We start from the raw sequence: 16073 nt of genomic DNA, 5'->3' as shown, positions 1-16073 counted from the left end.
GGCGTCCATTACAAAGGTGCACCGTGGGAATTTGTGCACGGCTCCCCGCGTGCGTCCGCCCTCCCGATTATTCATACCTTCAGCTCAATAATTTACCCACCCCAACAATTGTGCCTGCGCGCTCAAGCGCAACCATCCTAACCTTCCGTGACTATGCGCAAGAGCCCCTGCGGTCCTGCTACTCATGCTGTCCCGTCCTTCCCCTGCTGGCCTCGTCGACGCGTGGGGGGGGGGTGTGTGTGGGAGATGCGTTTCAACCGTGGTGGCTGAATGCCCTTCGCCGCGGCCACACCATATTTAGGCCGGTCGCAGCGCCGCGGTGCAACGTAGCGTCGGGGGAGGTCATCCAATTCCCTGATCGCCGGAAACCATGAGAGTTAACCCGATAAGGGTTTCTCGGATAAAAACCGGTCGATCAGGTGTCCTCCCCTTCCAGCTCTATGGGGGGGGGGGGGGGGGAATGCGTGCGGGTGTGTTCATGTGAGGTGAGGTGAGGGGGACGAGGGGTTGGCTCCGTTGCTTGGTGGTGGCGAGGTCGGGGATGGGACGCCTGCCGAACGGCTTCGTGGCGGCGGCATCACATAGCCCCCCGAGGTGCCAGTCCCCGTCCCGGGTTGACTGGAGCACCTCGCTTGGGCCGCGCCGACGAGGAAACGTTGCGGGGTCTGGGGGATCCGCCCGGACCTGGTGGCTGGTCTCGGAGGCGGGTGGTTCCGTCCTCTGTAGCTCCTGCGGCGGCCTCCTCCTCCACTCCAGCAGCTCTCCCCGTCCTCCGGCACCTGTGGGCTGGGGCACAAACTCAGCAGCGGAAGGGTTTAGGGGCCGTCGTCCACGCCGTCTCCGGACTGGATCGGGGCATCTTGGGGGCCCGGCGGGGCCCATGTAGTGTGCGAGGCCCCCCAACACGAGGGGTGCGGGTACTCCGGGATTTCGGGGTCTTCGGGTGACGGGGTTCTCTCTCGCCGGGGCCGCTTTCCATCGTTTTAAGCGGCGGACGTTGACCACCGTCTCTCGACCCCTCTCCCCGCCATAAATTAGTACCGTCCAGGGGGAGATCTGCCGCACCACGGTCCAGGGTCCCCGCGAGAAGGTCGTCAGTTTCCCCACCTGCCCGGCCCCGACGCGAGGGGTGTGTAGCCACACCTTAGCGCCTGTCAGGAATAAGGGGGGTTCCATGCGGGGTCGGGTGCCCTGTTCCTGCCGCCGATGCCCGGCTTCCCCTTATGGGTATGCTCGGCCTTGGGCTTCTCGCAGGGTCTCCAACAGGTGTTCCACGGGGCGGCTTCCCTCCTCCGGCTGGGGGGAAGGGACGCCGAATAGCAGATCTGCGGGTAAACGAGACTCACGGCCGAACATCATTAAAAACGGGGTTTGTCCCGTCGACGTGTGTACGGTGGTGGCGTAGGCGAAAAGGGCGTAGGGGAGGTGTTCGTCCCAATCCCGTTGATTTGCGGCCGCCATACGTTTGAGTTTCCCCGCTAGGGTCTGATTCATGCGTTCTACCATTCCGTTCGCTTGGGGGTGGTACGCGGTGGTTCGGTCCTTCTGGATTCCGAATTCTCGGCACAGTGCCTGGAACAGCTCGGCCTCGAACTCGCTACCCTGGTCGGTGAGGACTCGTTCTGGGATCCCGTGCTTAAGTACGTAATGTTCCACGAATGCCCGGGCCACCACCAAGGCCGTTTTATCAGGGATGGCCACTGCCACAGGGTAGCGGGTGAAATACTCTACTGCGACTAGGATATACCGGTTGCCTCGATGGGATCGCGGGAATGGCCCCTGTAGATCGATCCCGCCCAGCTGATTCGTGTGGCTGATCCGGAACGGCCTTAGGGGTACCTGGTATCGTGCCGGTTTCGGCCCGCACTGCTGACAGGCGCGGCAGCCCTGTACCCAGGCCGCCACGTCTTGTGCCAATTTGGGCCAGAGATACTGGCGACGCAGGGTCTCTCGAGTGCGTCGTTCCCCATCGTGGCCCCCGAGTGGGTGGTCATGCACCAGCCGTAGCAGCTGGGGTCGCACCTGGGCAGGAACACAGATGCACCCCGGCTGGCCGGCCTCGGTTAACTCCCGTACCACCCCGTTCTGCACACACAACCGGCCATACAAACCGCTCCAGGGTCCTGGTAGGGCGCTCTTTTCCTCCCGCAGTGCCGCCTCCACTGCTGCCAGATCGGGATCTCGCTGCTGGGTCTGTCTCAGCTGCTCGTCGTTCAGGCCCGGGAATGCGCAGCCGACGTCCTCCTGGATCCGTCCGATCGGGTCCCGAGCCGCGGGTCCCGCGCTTGCAGGGCGGTCGACGGGATCCTCGGTGCCACCTGTGAGGGTCTCTGTGGCGCACACTGCACTCTCTCTCGCTGGGGGGGGGTCAGTGGCCGCGGCCTCTCGGGGGTCCGTTGCCTGCCGGCAGCGTCCCCCCGTGAAACACGGGCAGGCCTCCTCCGCCCTTGTCTCAGCGTACACCGTGGGTCGCCTCGACAAGGCGTCCGCGTTTGCATGCGTCCGGCCAGCCCGATACTCGATTTGCAGGTTGTACTCCTGCAACTGCGCCAACCACCGGGCCATCTGCCCCCGCGGCTCCTTGAATGTAAGAAGGAACTGCAGAGCATAATTGTCAGTGCGTACGCGACATTTCCTGCCGTACAAATACGGCCGGAACTGCTTACATGCGAAAATCACGGCGTACAACTCTTGGCGGGTCACGCAATAGTTCAGCTCGGCCCCACTCAAGGTCCGGCTGGCGTACGTGATGACTCGTTCCGTCCCATCCTGTACCTGTGACAACACCGCGCCCAGCCCGCTGCTGCAGGCGTCGGTGTCCAAAATAAAATCGGTGGTAAAATCGGGGAAAGCGAGGGTGGGGGCATGGGTGAGGTGGTCTTTGAGAGTGGTGAAGGCCGTCTGGCAGGCCCCCGTCCACTGATAGGGGTGCTTAGGGGAAGTGAGTTGGGTGAGGGGGCGTGCATTCTCGCTGAATCCCTTTACAAATCGACGATAATAGGTGGCGAGCCCCAAAAATGATCTGATCTCCGTCAGATTCCTTGGCCGTGGCCACTCCACTACGGCGCGTACCTTCTCCGGATCGGTGCGCACGCCTGCCTCGCTGACGCGATGCCCGAGGTACCCCACCTCGCGTTGTGCGATGTAACACTTACGTGGCTTGTGCTTGAGATGAGCCGCTCGCAGTCGCTGGAACACCTCTCGAAGCCTGGACCAGTGCTCAGACAAAGATCTACTGAACACGATCACGTCATCCAAGTAAATCAGGCACTGTTCCCATTGCAAACCCCGCATCACCAACTCCATCAGCCGCTGGAACGTCGCGGGCGCATTGGTGAGTCCGAACGGGAGTACTCGAAACTCGAATAGCCCCATCGGGGTGGTGAATGCGGTTTTCGGCCGATCCTCCTCCGCCATCTCCACCTGCCAGTACCCGGACGCGAGATCGAGGGTGGAAAAATATCGCGCTCCGGCGAGGCTGTGAAAAGTGTCGTCGATGCGGGGTATGGGGAAGGCGTCGCCGAGCGTGACTGCGTTCAGTTTACGGTAATCGACGCAGAACCGGGTTGACCCATCCTTTTTCATTACTAGTACCACCGGGGCTGACCAGGGGCTCGCCGAGGGCTGAATTATGTTATCTCGAAGCATGTCCCCAACCGCCTCTTTGATCTGCGTGCGTTCGGGTGCGCCCACTCGGTACGCAGGGAGTTTGATGGGTCTGGCTGCACCGGTGTCAATTTGGTGCTTAACAAGGTCGGTCCGACCCACGTCCGAGTCGTGTTCACTGAACACGTCGGCATACTCCCGCAGTAACTCGCGCAGCTGATCGGCCTCTCCCTTAGGTAAATCCACCCATGGCACATGTAACGCGTCGAGCAGGGGGACGATCTCGGCTCGGGGAGTCGGGCCTACTCGCCAGGCCAGGTCCTGGTCCCCCTCAGGACGACCGGGGTCCTCAGCCCAGAGTGCGAACACCGATTCGTCAGAGTGGCGTGCGTGCAGGGGGTGTACAGTGGCGATCGGGGTGCGCCGTCGCAGTATCGCTGGGGTATTGTGCGGGTTAAACATCCGCATAAACAATCGGTCCCCATCTGCGTTTACCAACGTGGCGGATCCCACGACCCCATACCGTTTTGCCAACTCCGGGTGAGGAGTTAGCATTACCTCCCCTGATGGTCGGAGCGCGGGGTCGGTGGGGGATGTTGCCACCGGCACCAGCATCTCGGTGAGCGGCCCGATGGTGACTGCCGTCGCCAGGATAGCGGCCACAGGTGCGAAGCGGGGGCGCGTTGGTTCTTGTCCCAGGAATGGAATCCGCTCGCCGTTGCTCTCCATGGTGGCGCATCGCTGGCGGGGTTGCACGTTGAGTCCCAGCTTTTCTAAGAGGTCGGTACCTGCAATACACTTGTGACACAACGCACTCGACACGTAGAACTCCTGGGTGCACACCTGGCTGCCTATGCGGACCTCTAGGGTGGCTCTCCCCAGAAACCCCATTCCGGCTCCGCTCGCCGTGTGCAGCGCGCGGTCCGGGGCCTGCAGGTGACGCACGTCGACCCCGATTGCGCTGCAGTGCGCTGCGCTCACGAGCGAGGCCACCGCCCCCGTGTCCAGCAGGATTTGGGTACGCATTCCGTTTACCTCCCCTTCCACCAGCGACGTTGCCCCCATGATCCCCGCCACCAGCTCCCGTAGCCAGTCGCCAGGAGTCACCGTTTCTGTGGGCGTTGTTGCTGGAACCTGTGTGGAGATCACTCGCTCGCCATTATTCTCACAGCTTGTTTGTGTCAGGGCTACGTCGATTTCACCCCCCGGTGGTCCCCTCTCTAGGGGGGCCTTAGTGTTTGACCTTAGCTCTTGTCTAGCTCGGGCAACCTGAGGACAGTCCCTCCTGAGATGCCCTCGCCGATCGCACACATAACACGTCCGGGGAGGGGTGGCGGCTGCGTAGTGGGTCCCCTGCCCGCTCCCTCTCCCTGTACGCAGTTGTTCCAACTCGGACTCTAATTGGGATACCTTCCCGGTCAGCCCCCCTACTGTGGAGTGTAGCTCACCCATCTCAGACTGGATGGTCTTCACATTTTTATTTGCTTCCTCGCGTACTTGGTGTACCTGGCCAGCAATATCTCCCATGCCGTAACCCGGCCGCCCACCCCGGGATTGTCTCGCTAGGTCTCTGGAGCTCCCTTGCCCGTCCCCTTACTGCGGTGGCGAGCTCTTCCTCCTCGTCGGAGAGTAGGCTCGCTACGGCGCACTCTCGTCCCCTCCCTCGAGGCTGCGTGTGCTCACCCGAGAGTTTCTCGCATTTGCGCGCACGCTTGACGAGGGTGTCAAAGGAGAGGCGTGCACTGTCGACATTTGGCTGCCACCACGGGGTTTGTGCCAAATATCGCTGGACCTTCCCGGCGGCGAGGCCCTCAATTATTTTTGACTCTTACTCCGGGTACGCGAGCTGGGTCAGCGTGCGTACGTCCTCGGCGTAGTCTCGCAGATCCTCGCCGGGTTGGCGGCGGCGTGCCTCTAATGCCGCCTGCGCCTCCTCCTCATCCTATTTGCCGAAGCGCTCTTCGAGTTGGCACATTAGTTCCTCCCAATGAGTTTGAGCGCTTGCGGGCAAAGCTTCCACAAAGTCAGCTGCCCGCCCATCTAAATGTAGCTCTAACTGCTGCAACGCCTCCTCATCTGACCACCCATTAATCTTTTTAGCCCCCTTGATGCTGCGGGCAAACGATTTCCATGATGGAATCCCTTTGCCCGTATATGTGCCTTTTATTTTAACTTGTGTCGGGGGGCCTCTCTCCCTTGGGGGCGCGGGGGATCGTCCCGTTTCTGACACCACTATGTGGGGGCCGTTGGCCCCCGGGGTCCCTCCCGCCTGCATCCCCTATTCCGTTTACGTTACCCCACCACCCTATTTTCCGCTACGGTTTCGCCGGCATTCGAACGCGACGCCCCTACTGTTACAGCCTCGCGCCGCGCTCCCACGCTGCGAGCATACGTGCGCACAGCATCATCAATCAAACGCCATACTCCCCCTCTTTACACCGCTACGTACAGCTCTCGCACGCTGCGAGCATGTGCCCGTCTATAGCCCTGTGCGGTACTCGCCTCCACGTCGAATAACCACGTACCAATGCGCATTCGTATCCGACACGTAACGAATGTATGCGCACTCACGCACACAGCTCCCCGCGGCACTCACTCACCACTAAATACTCGCGTTATGATCGTGCACCTGTATCGCACACGGAGTGAACGCACGCGCACACACGCAGCTCTACACGCGACACCCACTCTCGCGCCGCTCTGCGCAGCGCTTCCCCCGAGGCGAGCCGCAGCGCTTCACGCGTTCACACCGCTCACGAGATCACACGAGGCCACGATTCGCTATTAATGATTTATTATTTGCTACCTGCGAATTGATGCTAGATCAGAATGAGTCGACGAGGCTGGCCTACGCTGATACCTTTCTACCTATTCCCGATTTATCTGCTATGATTCTAATTCACCTTCTTACTCACTGTTAGAAGTATTCGGCGTCCTGTGGCTTTTCCTCTGTAGTGACATAAGAAGGGAGGGGCTGCTGGGGGCTCTGGGTTCCCAGGTGGGTCCAGACGCTTAAGCCTCTGGGCGCCAGGCGTTGAGTTCCCAGGGGGTCCAGACGCTTAATCCCCTTGGCGCCGCCAAAGGGGGGGGCTGTGTGTGCTCTGTGGGATATCTGGGGGCGCACACGGCCCCACCCCTCGTTGTACCAGGCATAAAAGGAGAGCTCCCTGGACGATCGGGGCCCAGTTGTAACTCAAGACCCAAGACCCACGACCAGCCATCTGAAGACCCGGGGATGCTGTGAGAGCCAGCGCTGGGACTCTGGAACTCCCGACTCTACGACCTTGTGAGGGCGAGTTCCGGAGCGTAGCCAGAGTAGAGTATCTAGGCTGTGTAGCTAGGCTGTGTACCTAGGCTGTAACAGAGTATCAGGACTGTTGGACTGTTGGAGTGTTGTATTGTAATAAAGAAGTTACCTCTACAAGTGTCTCCGGAACCTGTTACATTTGGCGTCAGAAGTGGCAATGGAGACAAGAAGTAAGCCACGTACCTTCAGTCCTGACGGCGATGTTGAGGAGCAAGCGGCGACGGGGCAGCCAACTCGGGCCGACAGCGACGCTGCACCGCCGGCTCAGCAGTCGTCCACCATACCTGCCGATCTTCCTCCAGCGTCGGGAGCAGCAATGGAGGAAACGCTGCTTCGCCTCACCGAGCTGCTCCACGCCACCGTCTCCATCCTGGACGACATGCGTCGCTCACAGGCGGAGACAGCAGGGAGAGAGGAGGCGCAGCGGCCGCACCATCCCGCCGGCTCCCACACAAAGATGGCGGCCGTTCCCGCCGCAAATACATCCGGGTGTGTCGTCACTTCTGCGGGGGGAGCAGTGGCCGCTGGGAGCGACGTCACTTCCGGGCCCAGCGTGGGCCAACCCGATGACGCCGCGTCATCAGCGCTGCGTCCCTCACCGCCGGGTGACAGCGCTGCGAACGCGAAGCCAGCTTCAGCCGGGTTGCCAGGCAACGAAAGCTTGGCTCACGTCCAGCAACGCCTGCCGGCACTCAAGGCATTTTCTTCAGAGGGGGGTGAGTGGGCAGCGTTCGAACGCCGGTTCGTCTCTCTTATAGAGACGTCCGGCTGGTCGGAGTATGAAGCGCTCCAAGGCCTCCCGGCCATGCTCGACGACGACTCCCTCGCAGCACTCCTTACTGTGCCACGCGCAAAACGTGCCACGCTCACGGATGCCCTTCATCAGATGCGGCTGATTTATGGACCCCCATCCGAAGCACGTCACCGCTTCGATGCGAGGAGGAAGAAGGCCTCCGAGTCGGCGATGGGGTACCGCAGCGCGCTGCTGGCCATGGCAAAGGTTGCCTACCCTCGCATGGATGAAGACGCTGTGGAGTCACTCGTGCTGCAGAAGCTCATGAGCTTGGCCCGCCAGCTTCGAGTTGCCATGCCGACAGCCGACGACGACGACGACTTCACGTCGCTACGTGCTGCCAGGTGCATCCAAGCACACCTACATTGCGATGAGGACACGACCATCGCCGCCTGCGCAGGCCCACCTGATGCACAAGCCTATGACGTGCATTCGGGGCCTCATCAGGCCTTCGCAGCAACAGAAAATCGCGGATCGTCCAACTGGCGATCCCAGCGAGATCACCACCAGCGGGACCGGCCAACCTCGCGCCAGGACGGAGCGTCCATCGTCTGCCACAACTGTGGCCTTCGGGGCCATGTGGCGTCCGGCTGCCGGGTCCCCCGACGCCGGACTTCAGGACCTCCGGCGCCTCGGCCACCACCGTATCCTCGGCATACCCAGGCGAGTCACGACACCTCGCACTCTCGGCCCCCACTTACAACAAGCACGCACCCTCACACCACACAGGGGGGTCATGCTTCTGAGGAGGGGGATTCGGGCCCATCATTGAACAACCGGGCGCTCGGACCGGGTCAATGGTCCGAGTTGGCCCATAGGGTCGTTGCCGCTGCGGCAGGGTCCTCTGCCGTAGTGGGTTCCATCGAGGGCGTTGATGTTCGTATGTTGATCGATACGGGTGCGTCGGCGACCATCATTTCAGACATAATTTATAACATTTTGCCCGATATATGCCGTCCCTTGCAGCCAGTTGATGTGCCATGCTATGCCGCAAATGGGGGTTCGTTGGGCATCACCGGACGGATCAATGCTCAGATCCGCATTGCTGACGTCCAATTAGTTGGGCCCATTTTGGTCTCATCAACCCTCGCCGTTCCGTGCCTCCTCGGAACAGATTTCTTGGGGAAGATGCCCATTAAAATTCTCATTAACAAAGGGTGTATTGAGCTCCCCTCCGGCCGACGCATGGCCTTCCTACCCACACCCACTCGGTTGCACTCCGCATCTACGACGGTGCAGGCGTTGGCGGCGTGCACAATTCACATTCCTCCTGGCTCTCAGATGTTAGTTCCCCTCCGGTTTCGTAAACCCCTTGATTACGACGCGTTCATGGGGGGTGCTGTGATCGGGCCTTCGCGTTCAGCTGAGCGGGTGTCGGACCTCGTGTGTGCACAAACGCTCGTGCGAAGCGACCACGACCCCTTTATCCAGGTCCTTAACGCGGGATTGGAAACGGCCGTTATCTGTCAGGGAATGGTGCTTGCTCACGCGACGCCAGCCCCGCCAGAAGATGTGATCGTGGGTCACGTAGGGGGCGAGTTCTCTTCCGTTGCCAAGCCAGGTCCTGACACAGGATGGCTCGACGCGCTTTGCTCCACTTCTGCCGATTTGTCACCATTACAACATGCTAAATTACGCACGCTGCTGAGCGATTTCGCCGACGTTTTCAGTCAAAGCAAATTCGACATTGGCTGCACTAAATTGCTAAGCCACCACATCGACACGGGTGATGCCGCTCCAATTCGTCAAAACCCATTCCGGTTGAGCCCGGCCGAAAAGGAACATGTACGGGTGGCCGTCAACGATATGTTGGCGGCCGATGTCATTGCGCCATCAAATAGCCCATGGGGGGCGCCGATCGTTCTTGTTAAGAAGCACGACGGGAGCCTCCGCTTTTGTGTTGACTTCAGGAAACTTAATAAGATTTCGGTGGCCGACGCCTACCCGCTTCCCAGGATGGACGAGTCGCTCGATGCCTTAGCAGGTGCGCATTACTTCTCCACCTTGGATCTCCTCTCGGGGTTTTGGCAGCTACCCCTTGATGACGCATCCAAACCAAAGACGGCCTTTCGCACGCCGCAGGGACTGTTCCAATTCAACAGACTTCCCATGGGTCTTCACTCGGCCCCGGCGACGTTCCAGCGCCTGATGGAGCTGGTCCTCGCTGGGCTCCAGTGGGATTCTTGCCTAATCTACCTCGACGATGTAATCGTGTTCAGCAAAACTTTTGATGAACACCTCACGCGATTGAAGGCAGTTTTCCTTAAAATGCGAGCGGCTAACCTCAAATTCAAACCGCAAAAATGCCACCTCATGAGGGATTCGGTTCGTTATTTGGGCCATATTGTCAGCCGCTCGGGAATTGCCACGGACCCCGAAAAGACAAATTGCGTGCGCTCATGGCCAACTCCTACCTCTGTTGGGGAGGTGCGGAGTTTTATCGGCTTCGCCTCATATTATCGACGATTTGTTGCGGGATTCGCATCTATTGCGAAGCCCCTCCACGCATTAACGGCCAAAGGGGTCAAATTCCGATGGGGAGAGTTAGAACAGGCATCATTCAATGCCGTCCGAAAAGCACTGGTCGATGCTCCTACCCTGTCTTATCCAGATTTTACCACTCCGTTCATTCTGGATACAGACGCCAGCAACACCGGAATTGGAGGGGTGCTGTCGCAAATTGTCAATGGAGTGGAGCGCGTCGTCGCCTATGGCAGCAGGGTGCTGTCGCCCGCGGAGCAACGTTACTGCGTGACGCGCCGCGAATTGCTTGCTATCGTTTTTTTCATAAAGCAGTACAGGCCATACGTGTATGGCAGGCATTTCACAGTACGCTCCGACCACGCGGCGCTACAATACGCCTTGCGAGTGGACCAACCATCTGGACAGCTCTCGCGTTGGCTCGAGATCCTCCAGGACTTTGCGTTCACTGTCATTTACCGCAAGGGGATTCAACACGGGAACGCCGACGGGTTGTCGCGACTGCCGAACAATGGGCGCTGTGCTTGTTTTTTGGGTGCGGGGCGTTGTAGGCAGCCTGACGGGGTACCGCCCCCATCCCTTGCGGCCGCGGCCGGGGATGGGGTCGGGGACCACGGGGCTCCCTCCACGCAAGTTCCGCAGGACGCATTGCTGGGCCTCGGGTTGGACGACTGGGGACGTCTTCAGATGGAAGACGTCTCCCTCCTCAAATTGAGACGCCGCGCTAGGGATGCCGAGGGTCACAGGGGGCAGGGGGGCCCCGTATCATATGTCATCCGGGAAGGCGTCCTCATGCATTGGGATGGGGGGTCCCAATCCCACACATTGGTGGTGCCCACCTCCCTGCGGGGGCGACTTGTGTGGGAAACCCACAGTCGCCTCTTGCACTTGGGTGTTCAGAAAACACTAGCTAAAATCCAATTGGAATTTTTCTGGCCGGGCATGGCAAACGATGTGGCTGACCTTGTGCAAGGTTGCACAGAATGTGCACGGCGGAAACCACCTGCTAGGCCGTCCTGCCCGCCGCTCCAATCCATTAAAGTTTCCCGGGTCAATGAGATCGTCGCATTGGATATTTTGGGTCCGTTTCCCGCTACTCCTCGGGGTAATAAGTACCTTTTGGTTGGGGTCGAATATTTTACCCGATGGGCCATGGCCTGGCCACTCCCCAACCAGTCTGCAGCAGCCATTACAGAGGCCTTTTTCCAGGGCTACGTCCTGGACAAGGGTGCTCCCGAACGCCTGCTGACCGACCAAGGGAAAAATTTCTCTTCCACCCTGTTGCGGGATGTGTGCAACCTGCTAGGGACACACAAAATTCGCACCTCGCCATATCACCCCCAGACTGACGGTATGGTCGAGCGATTACATAGGACACTTACCTCCATGCTAAGCCACCAGGTGTCTGAGTCACAGACTGATTGGGATCTCCACATACCTGGTGTCTTGGCCGCCTATAGAATGGCGCCCCATGCTGCCACGGGGTACTCGCCATTCTATCTAATGTATGGTAGGGAGGTTTGCCCCCCAATCGACGTACAATTGCACATTAAACAGCCCGCACCTAAGGCTAAGATTGCCGACCACATCCGTGCTAATGTGCGTCGTCTCGTAGATGCCCGGGAGGCTGCTCAAAATAACTCAGAAGCCCGTCAGCTTGCCAACGAGCGGTTGCGGAATCTCCGCACATCCCGCCACGTTTGGGTAGAAGGGGACCGCGCCTGGCTCCACTGCCCGCAGGTACCATTGGCTACTTCCTCAAAACTGCTTAAGCCTTGGAGAGGGCCGGTTGTTATTATTCGCGTTCTCCGCCCGCAGTGTGTCAGGATCCAGCATGGCAAGCGACGTTGGTTCGTGCACCCGTCACGTCTAAAACCTTACATTCAACCCTACACACCTCCTTCACATCTCCGGGGCCGAGAGCGCGACATGTCTGACGAGTCGCGCCGCGATGATGCTGCTTCTAACTCTCGGGCAGGTCCCGCTGCCCCGCCCTCAGGTGCCTTGGGAATGAAATCCGCCACGGCCGACCCAGCGGGAACAAGCTTGCCCGCGGGATCAGCGACCCAGGACACAAGCGCAACAGCGGGTCGTCGGTCCCCTCCTGCCTCCGTCGCGACCGATGGACCTGCCACTCGGACTCGCTCAAAACTCAAACGATTTTCATGACCCCCGCCCACGAACTCTCGTCCCAACGCGACGCCACTCACTTTTCCATCATGTATAGTGGGCGATTGGGGCGTGCGTTCATCCTGCATATATGTGTTTATACAGTGTTGTTCTGCATCGGTGACCACAGGAGGGGGAGAGGCGCTTTCTTCTCATTTTTTTTCTTGATTTGTCACACACTCATTCTGATGGTTAACAAATAATTTCTTGTACAATTGTATTTTTTTTTGACAGCCGGGTCGGCTGGAGGCTACGTAGAGGGGGGTAATGTAGTGACATAAGAAGGGAGGGGCTGCTGGGGGCTCTGGGTTCCCAGGTGGGTCCAGACGCTTAAGCCTCTGGGCGCCAGGCGTTGAGTTCCCAGGGGGTCCAGACGCTTAATCCCCTTGGCGCCGCCAAAGGGGGGGGCTGTGTGTGCTCTGTGGGATATCTGGGGGCGCACACGGCCCCACCCCTCGTTGTACCAGGCATAAAAGGAGAGCTCCCTGGACGATCGGGGCCCAGTTGTAACTCAAGACCCAAGACCCACGACCAGCCATCTGAAGACCCGGGGATGCTGTGAGAGCCAGCGCTGGGACTCTGGAACTCCCGACTCTACGACCTTGTGAGGGCGAGTTCCGGAGCGTAGCCAGAGTAGAGTATCTAGGCTGTGTAGCTAGGCTGTGTACCTAGGCTGTAACAGAGTATCAGGACTGTTGGACTGTTGGAGTGTTGTATTGTAATAAAGAAGTTACCTCTACAAGTGTCTCCGGAACCTGTTACACCTCTATGCCGTCGGGACACGTCACGCGGACGTCCGGAGGGCAAAGCTGGGAGCCGACTTGCACGCGTGCCTCTTGAAGAGCAGTGAAGAGAGCGGCTCCCTACCTTGCTACGCTCCTTTTTATCCTAATTCCCGGACTCGGGCTCCTACCCCCTTCCCACGTACCGTGCGCCTTCGATATGCTAATCGGATGTGCCGCAAGTGCGGCGTTCCGCAAGTTAATTCCTTTCTCACGCATGCCTTTGTTATTGCAGATTATGCGGCGGCGTCCATTACAAAGGTGCGCCGTGGGAATTTGTGCACAGCTCCCCGCGTGCGTCCGCCCTCCCGATTATTCATACCTTCAGCTCAATCATTTACCCACCCCAACAATTGTGCCTGCGCGCTCAAGCGCAACCATCCTAACCTTCCGTAACTATGCGCAAGAGCCCCTGCGGTCCTGCTACTCATGCTGTCCCGTCCTTCCCCTGCTGGCCTCGTCGACGCGTGGGGGGGGGTGTGTGTGGGGGATGCGTTTCAACCGTGGTGGCCGAATGCCCTTCGCCGCGGCCACACCATATTAAGGCCGGTCGCAGCGCCGCGGTGCAACGTAGCGTCGGGGGAGGTCATCCAATTCCCTGATCGCCGGAAACCGTGAGAGTTAACCCAATAAGGGTTTCTCGGATAAAAACCGGTCGATCAGGTGTCTTCCCCTTCCAGCTCTATGGGGGGGGGGGGGGGGGAATGCGTGCGGGTGTGTTCATGTGAGGTGAGGTGAGGGGGACGAGGTGAGGGGGACGAGGTGAGGGGGACGAGGGGTTGGCTCCGTTGCTTGGTGGTGGCGAGGTTGGGGATGGGACGCCTGCCGAACGGCTTCGTGGCGGCGGCATCACAGAGGCACCCGCACCGGGATCCCCTCCACGGGTCCCGAGAGCCACCGCCGCGTCTTTCACGGGCCACGGCCCCGCGCTTACACAACGAGGCCTCGCGACCGCTGTTGCTCCCGCGAGTATGGAGGCATCGGCGCTCCTCTCCCGATTGCAACCCTGCTGTGGAGCCAATGGTGGAAATTCCTCGTTCCTATGGCGAGCGAGAGGCTATCCATAAAGAAGATCCCTGTTGACTGTTACCCATCTTATCGACCCCCCCCTCCACAACGAGGATTTGAATTCGCAACCATCCGACTGCGCCGCTCGCTCGACCACTGAGCCACCTGTCCCGAGTATCACGGAGAGGCCATTAGGAACAACCTCGCCTGGCATGTGGTCACGTCGGCGCTGGGGGATCTGCGGATCGCACAGAGATGTGGCCAGCTAGCCGTCGGGGTATGCTGCCACACCATCTCCTCGTGCGCTATTCCAGCCCCAACACCCGGGCTGATGCTGCTAATGATGATGACGGTCGTGATGAAGGGAGACGTCCCGAGAGGAACCGGTAAAATAGCAATAACTGAGGCGCGCTGCTTCGCGTTAAGTGTTATTGACCCCCGCAGAGGTCAGTGTGTGTGTACTCACGTGTGTACTCACGTGTGTGTGCGTGTACACGTGTATGTGTGTACTCACGTGTGTGTACTCACGTGTGTGTACTCACGTGTGTGTATGTACACGTGTGGGTGTGTACACGTGTATGTACATGTGTATGTGTGTGTACACGTGTACGTGTGTGCACACGTGTACGTGTGTGCGTGTACACGTGTATGTGTGTACTCACGTGGGTGTATGTACACGTGTATGTGTGTGTACTCACGTGTATGTTTATGTACACGTGTGTGTGTATGTACACGTGTATGTACACGAGTATGTGTGTATGTACACGTGTGTATGTACTCACGTCGATGTGTATGTATACTCACTTGTCTGTGTGAACCCCTGAGAGAGAAGGCGACTCAAACTCAGGGCTTGACCCCAGGATCTCAGCGGTGCTGACGACTCCGTGCCCCTGACACGCCATTGTGAATCATTGGGGAAACTAAAATAATAATCGGTGTTGCGCAGTGGAGTCGAGTGTTGGGTGCTTGGGGAGCGATATCGTGCAGAGCCGTGCGGGCGAGATAAGCGCGTGTCCTTATGTTTGCGGTTAGTGTATGAATATGCACATGACGCTATAGGCACAGATCCCCGTGCAGCCTACACAGCCTGCTGGGGCAAGTGCAGGAAGCGAGCACCTACGACGGTTGGCACGGCGCAGATAGGAGGTCGCGTGGGCAGAATCACGCCAAGCACGGCCGCTTTTGCTCAACAGGTACTCATTAATTTAAGTCTGAGTGGACCTATCCAAGGCACAGGACCAGTTCAAATATTCGTCTCTAATCTTGTCCGTGGCATACACACAACAGCAACAACCGCCGTCCACCACTGAGTGGCGGTGACGTCACCACGGCGCTTGTGCTATGCTAGGCGCACTTTGACGCCACGCAAAGTGTCGAAGGCCCGCTGGCATGAGGTTACGGAACAGACCGAGGTGTCATGGCTTGACTAAGACGACTGCATGGAAGATGCACCACGTCTTCCCCACTGTGTCAACTCTGCGTTTTAGCCACTCTGCGCTCCGCTCATTGTTGTGAGCGTCGCACATCTGCCATCTGTTGTTGCTGAAGGACGACTGCCTCCAACTTCCCAGCAGCGTCCTCCACGAACCTTCTCCACAGAGGCCGACCTTGACACTGTTGGTTCCATACACACATTCACATTCCCAAGCACATAAAAAACAGTGCACTATCACTCCCCACACTCGCGCACATCTCACACACACACACGCACATTCCTTACACATGTAATATCTTAAATACGGCGGGAGACAAGTTGACGGGGCAGCACTTGTTTATTAACACTAACACAACAGTAACAGATTCAGCCGAGATACAGCCTACGCTACGCGTGCCTAACTCGGCTATGCTCTCAGGCCCTCTGGCTACTTGCTTCCTAGGGGAGGCTATCTGACCCGTCCTAGCCAGGGTACGGGTCTTGACCCCTGGG

At 59.1% G+C, this 16073-nt stretch overlaps 1 protein-coding gene across 1 annotated transcript; it reads left to right on the top strand.

Moving 5' to 3' along the window:
* Nucleotides 1-6560: 6560 nt before the first annotated feature.
* Nucleotides 6561-13095, top strand: LOC144736170 (uncharacterized). The gene is made up of 2 exons (XM_078618757.1): nt 6561-8369; nt 12187-13095. The coding sequence occupies exons 1-2, from the start codon at nt 7071-7073 to the stop codon at nt 12199-12201; spliced, it is 1314 nt and encodes a 437-aa protein (XP_078474883.1). The 5' UTR covers nt 6561-7070; the 3' UTR covers nt 12202-13095.
* Nucleotides 13096-16073: the final 2978 nt, after the last annotated feature.

Source organism: Lampetra planeri, chromosome 3 (genome assembly GCF_965212315.1).
Source record: "Lampetra planeri chromosome 3, kcLamPlan1.2.h2, whole genome shotgun sequence".
Taxonomy (NCBI): Eukaryota; Metazoa; Chordata; class Hyperoartia; order Petromyzontiformes; family Petromyzontidae; genus Lampetra; species Lampetra planeri.
Note: the sequence above shows the minus strand (reverse complement) of the source record. Positions and strands in the feature narration are given on the sequence as shown.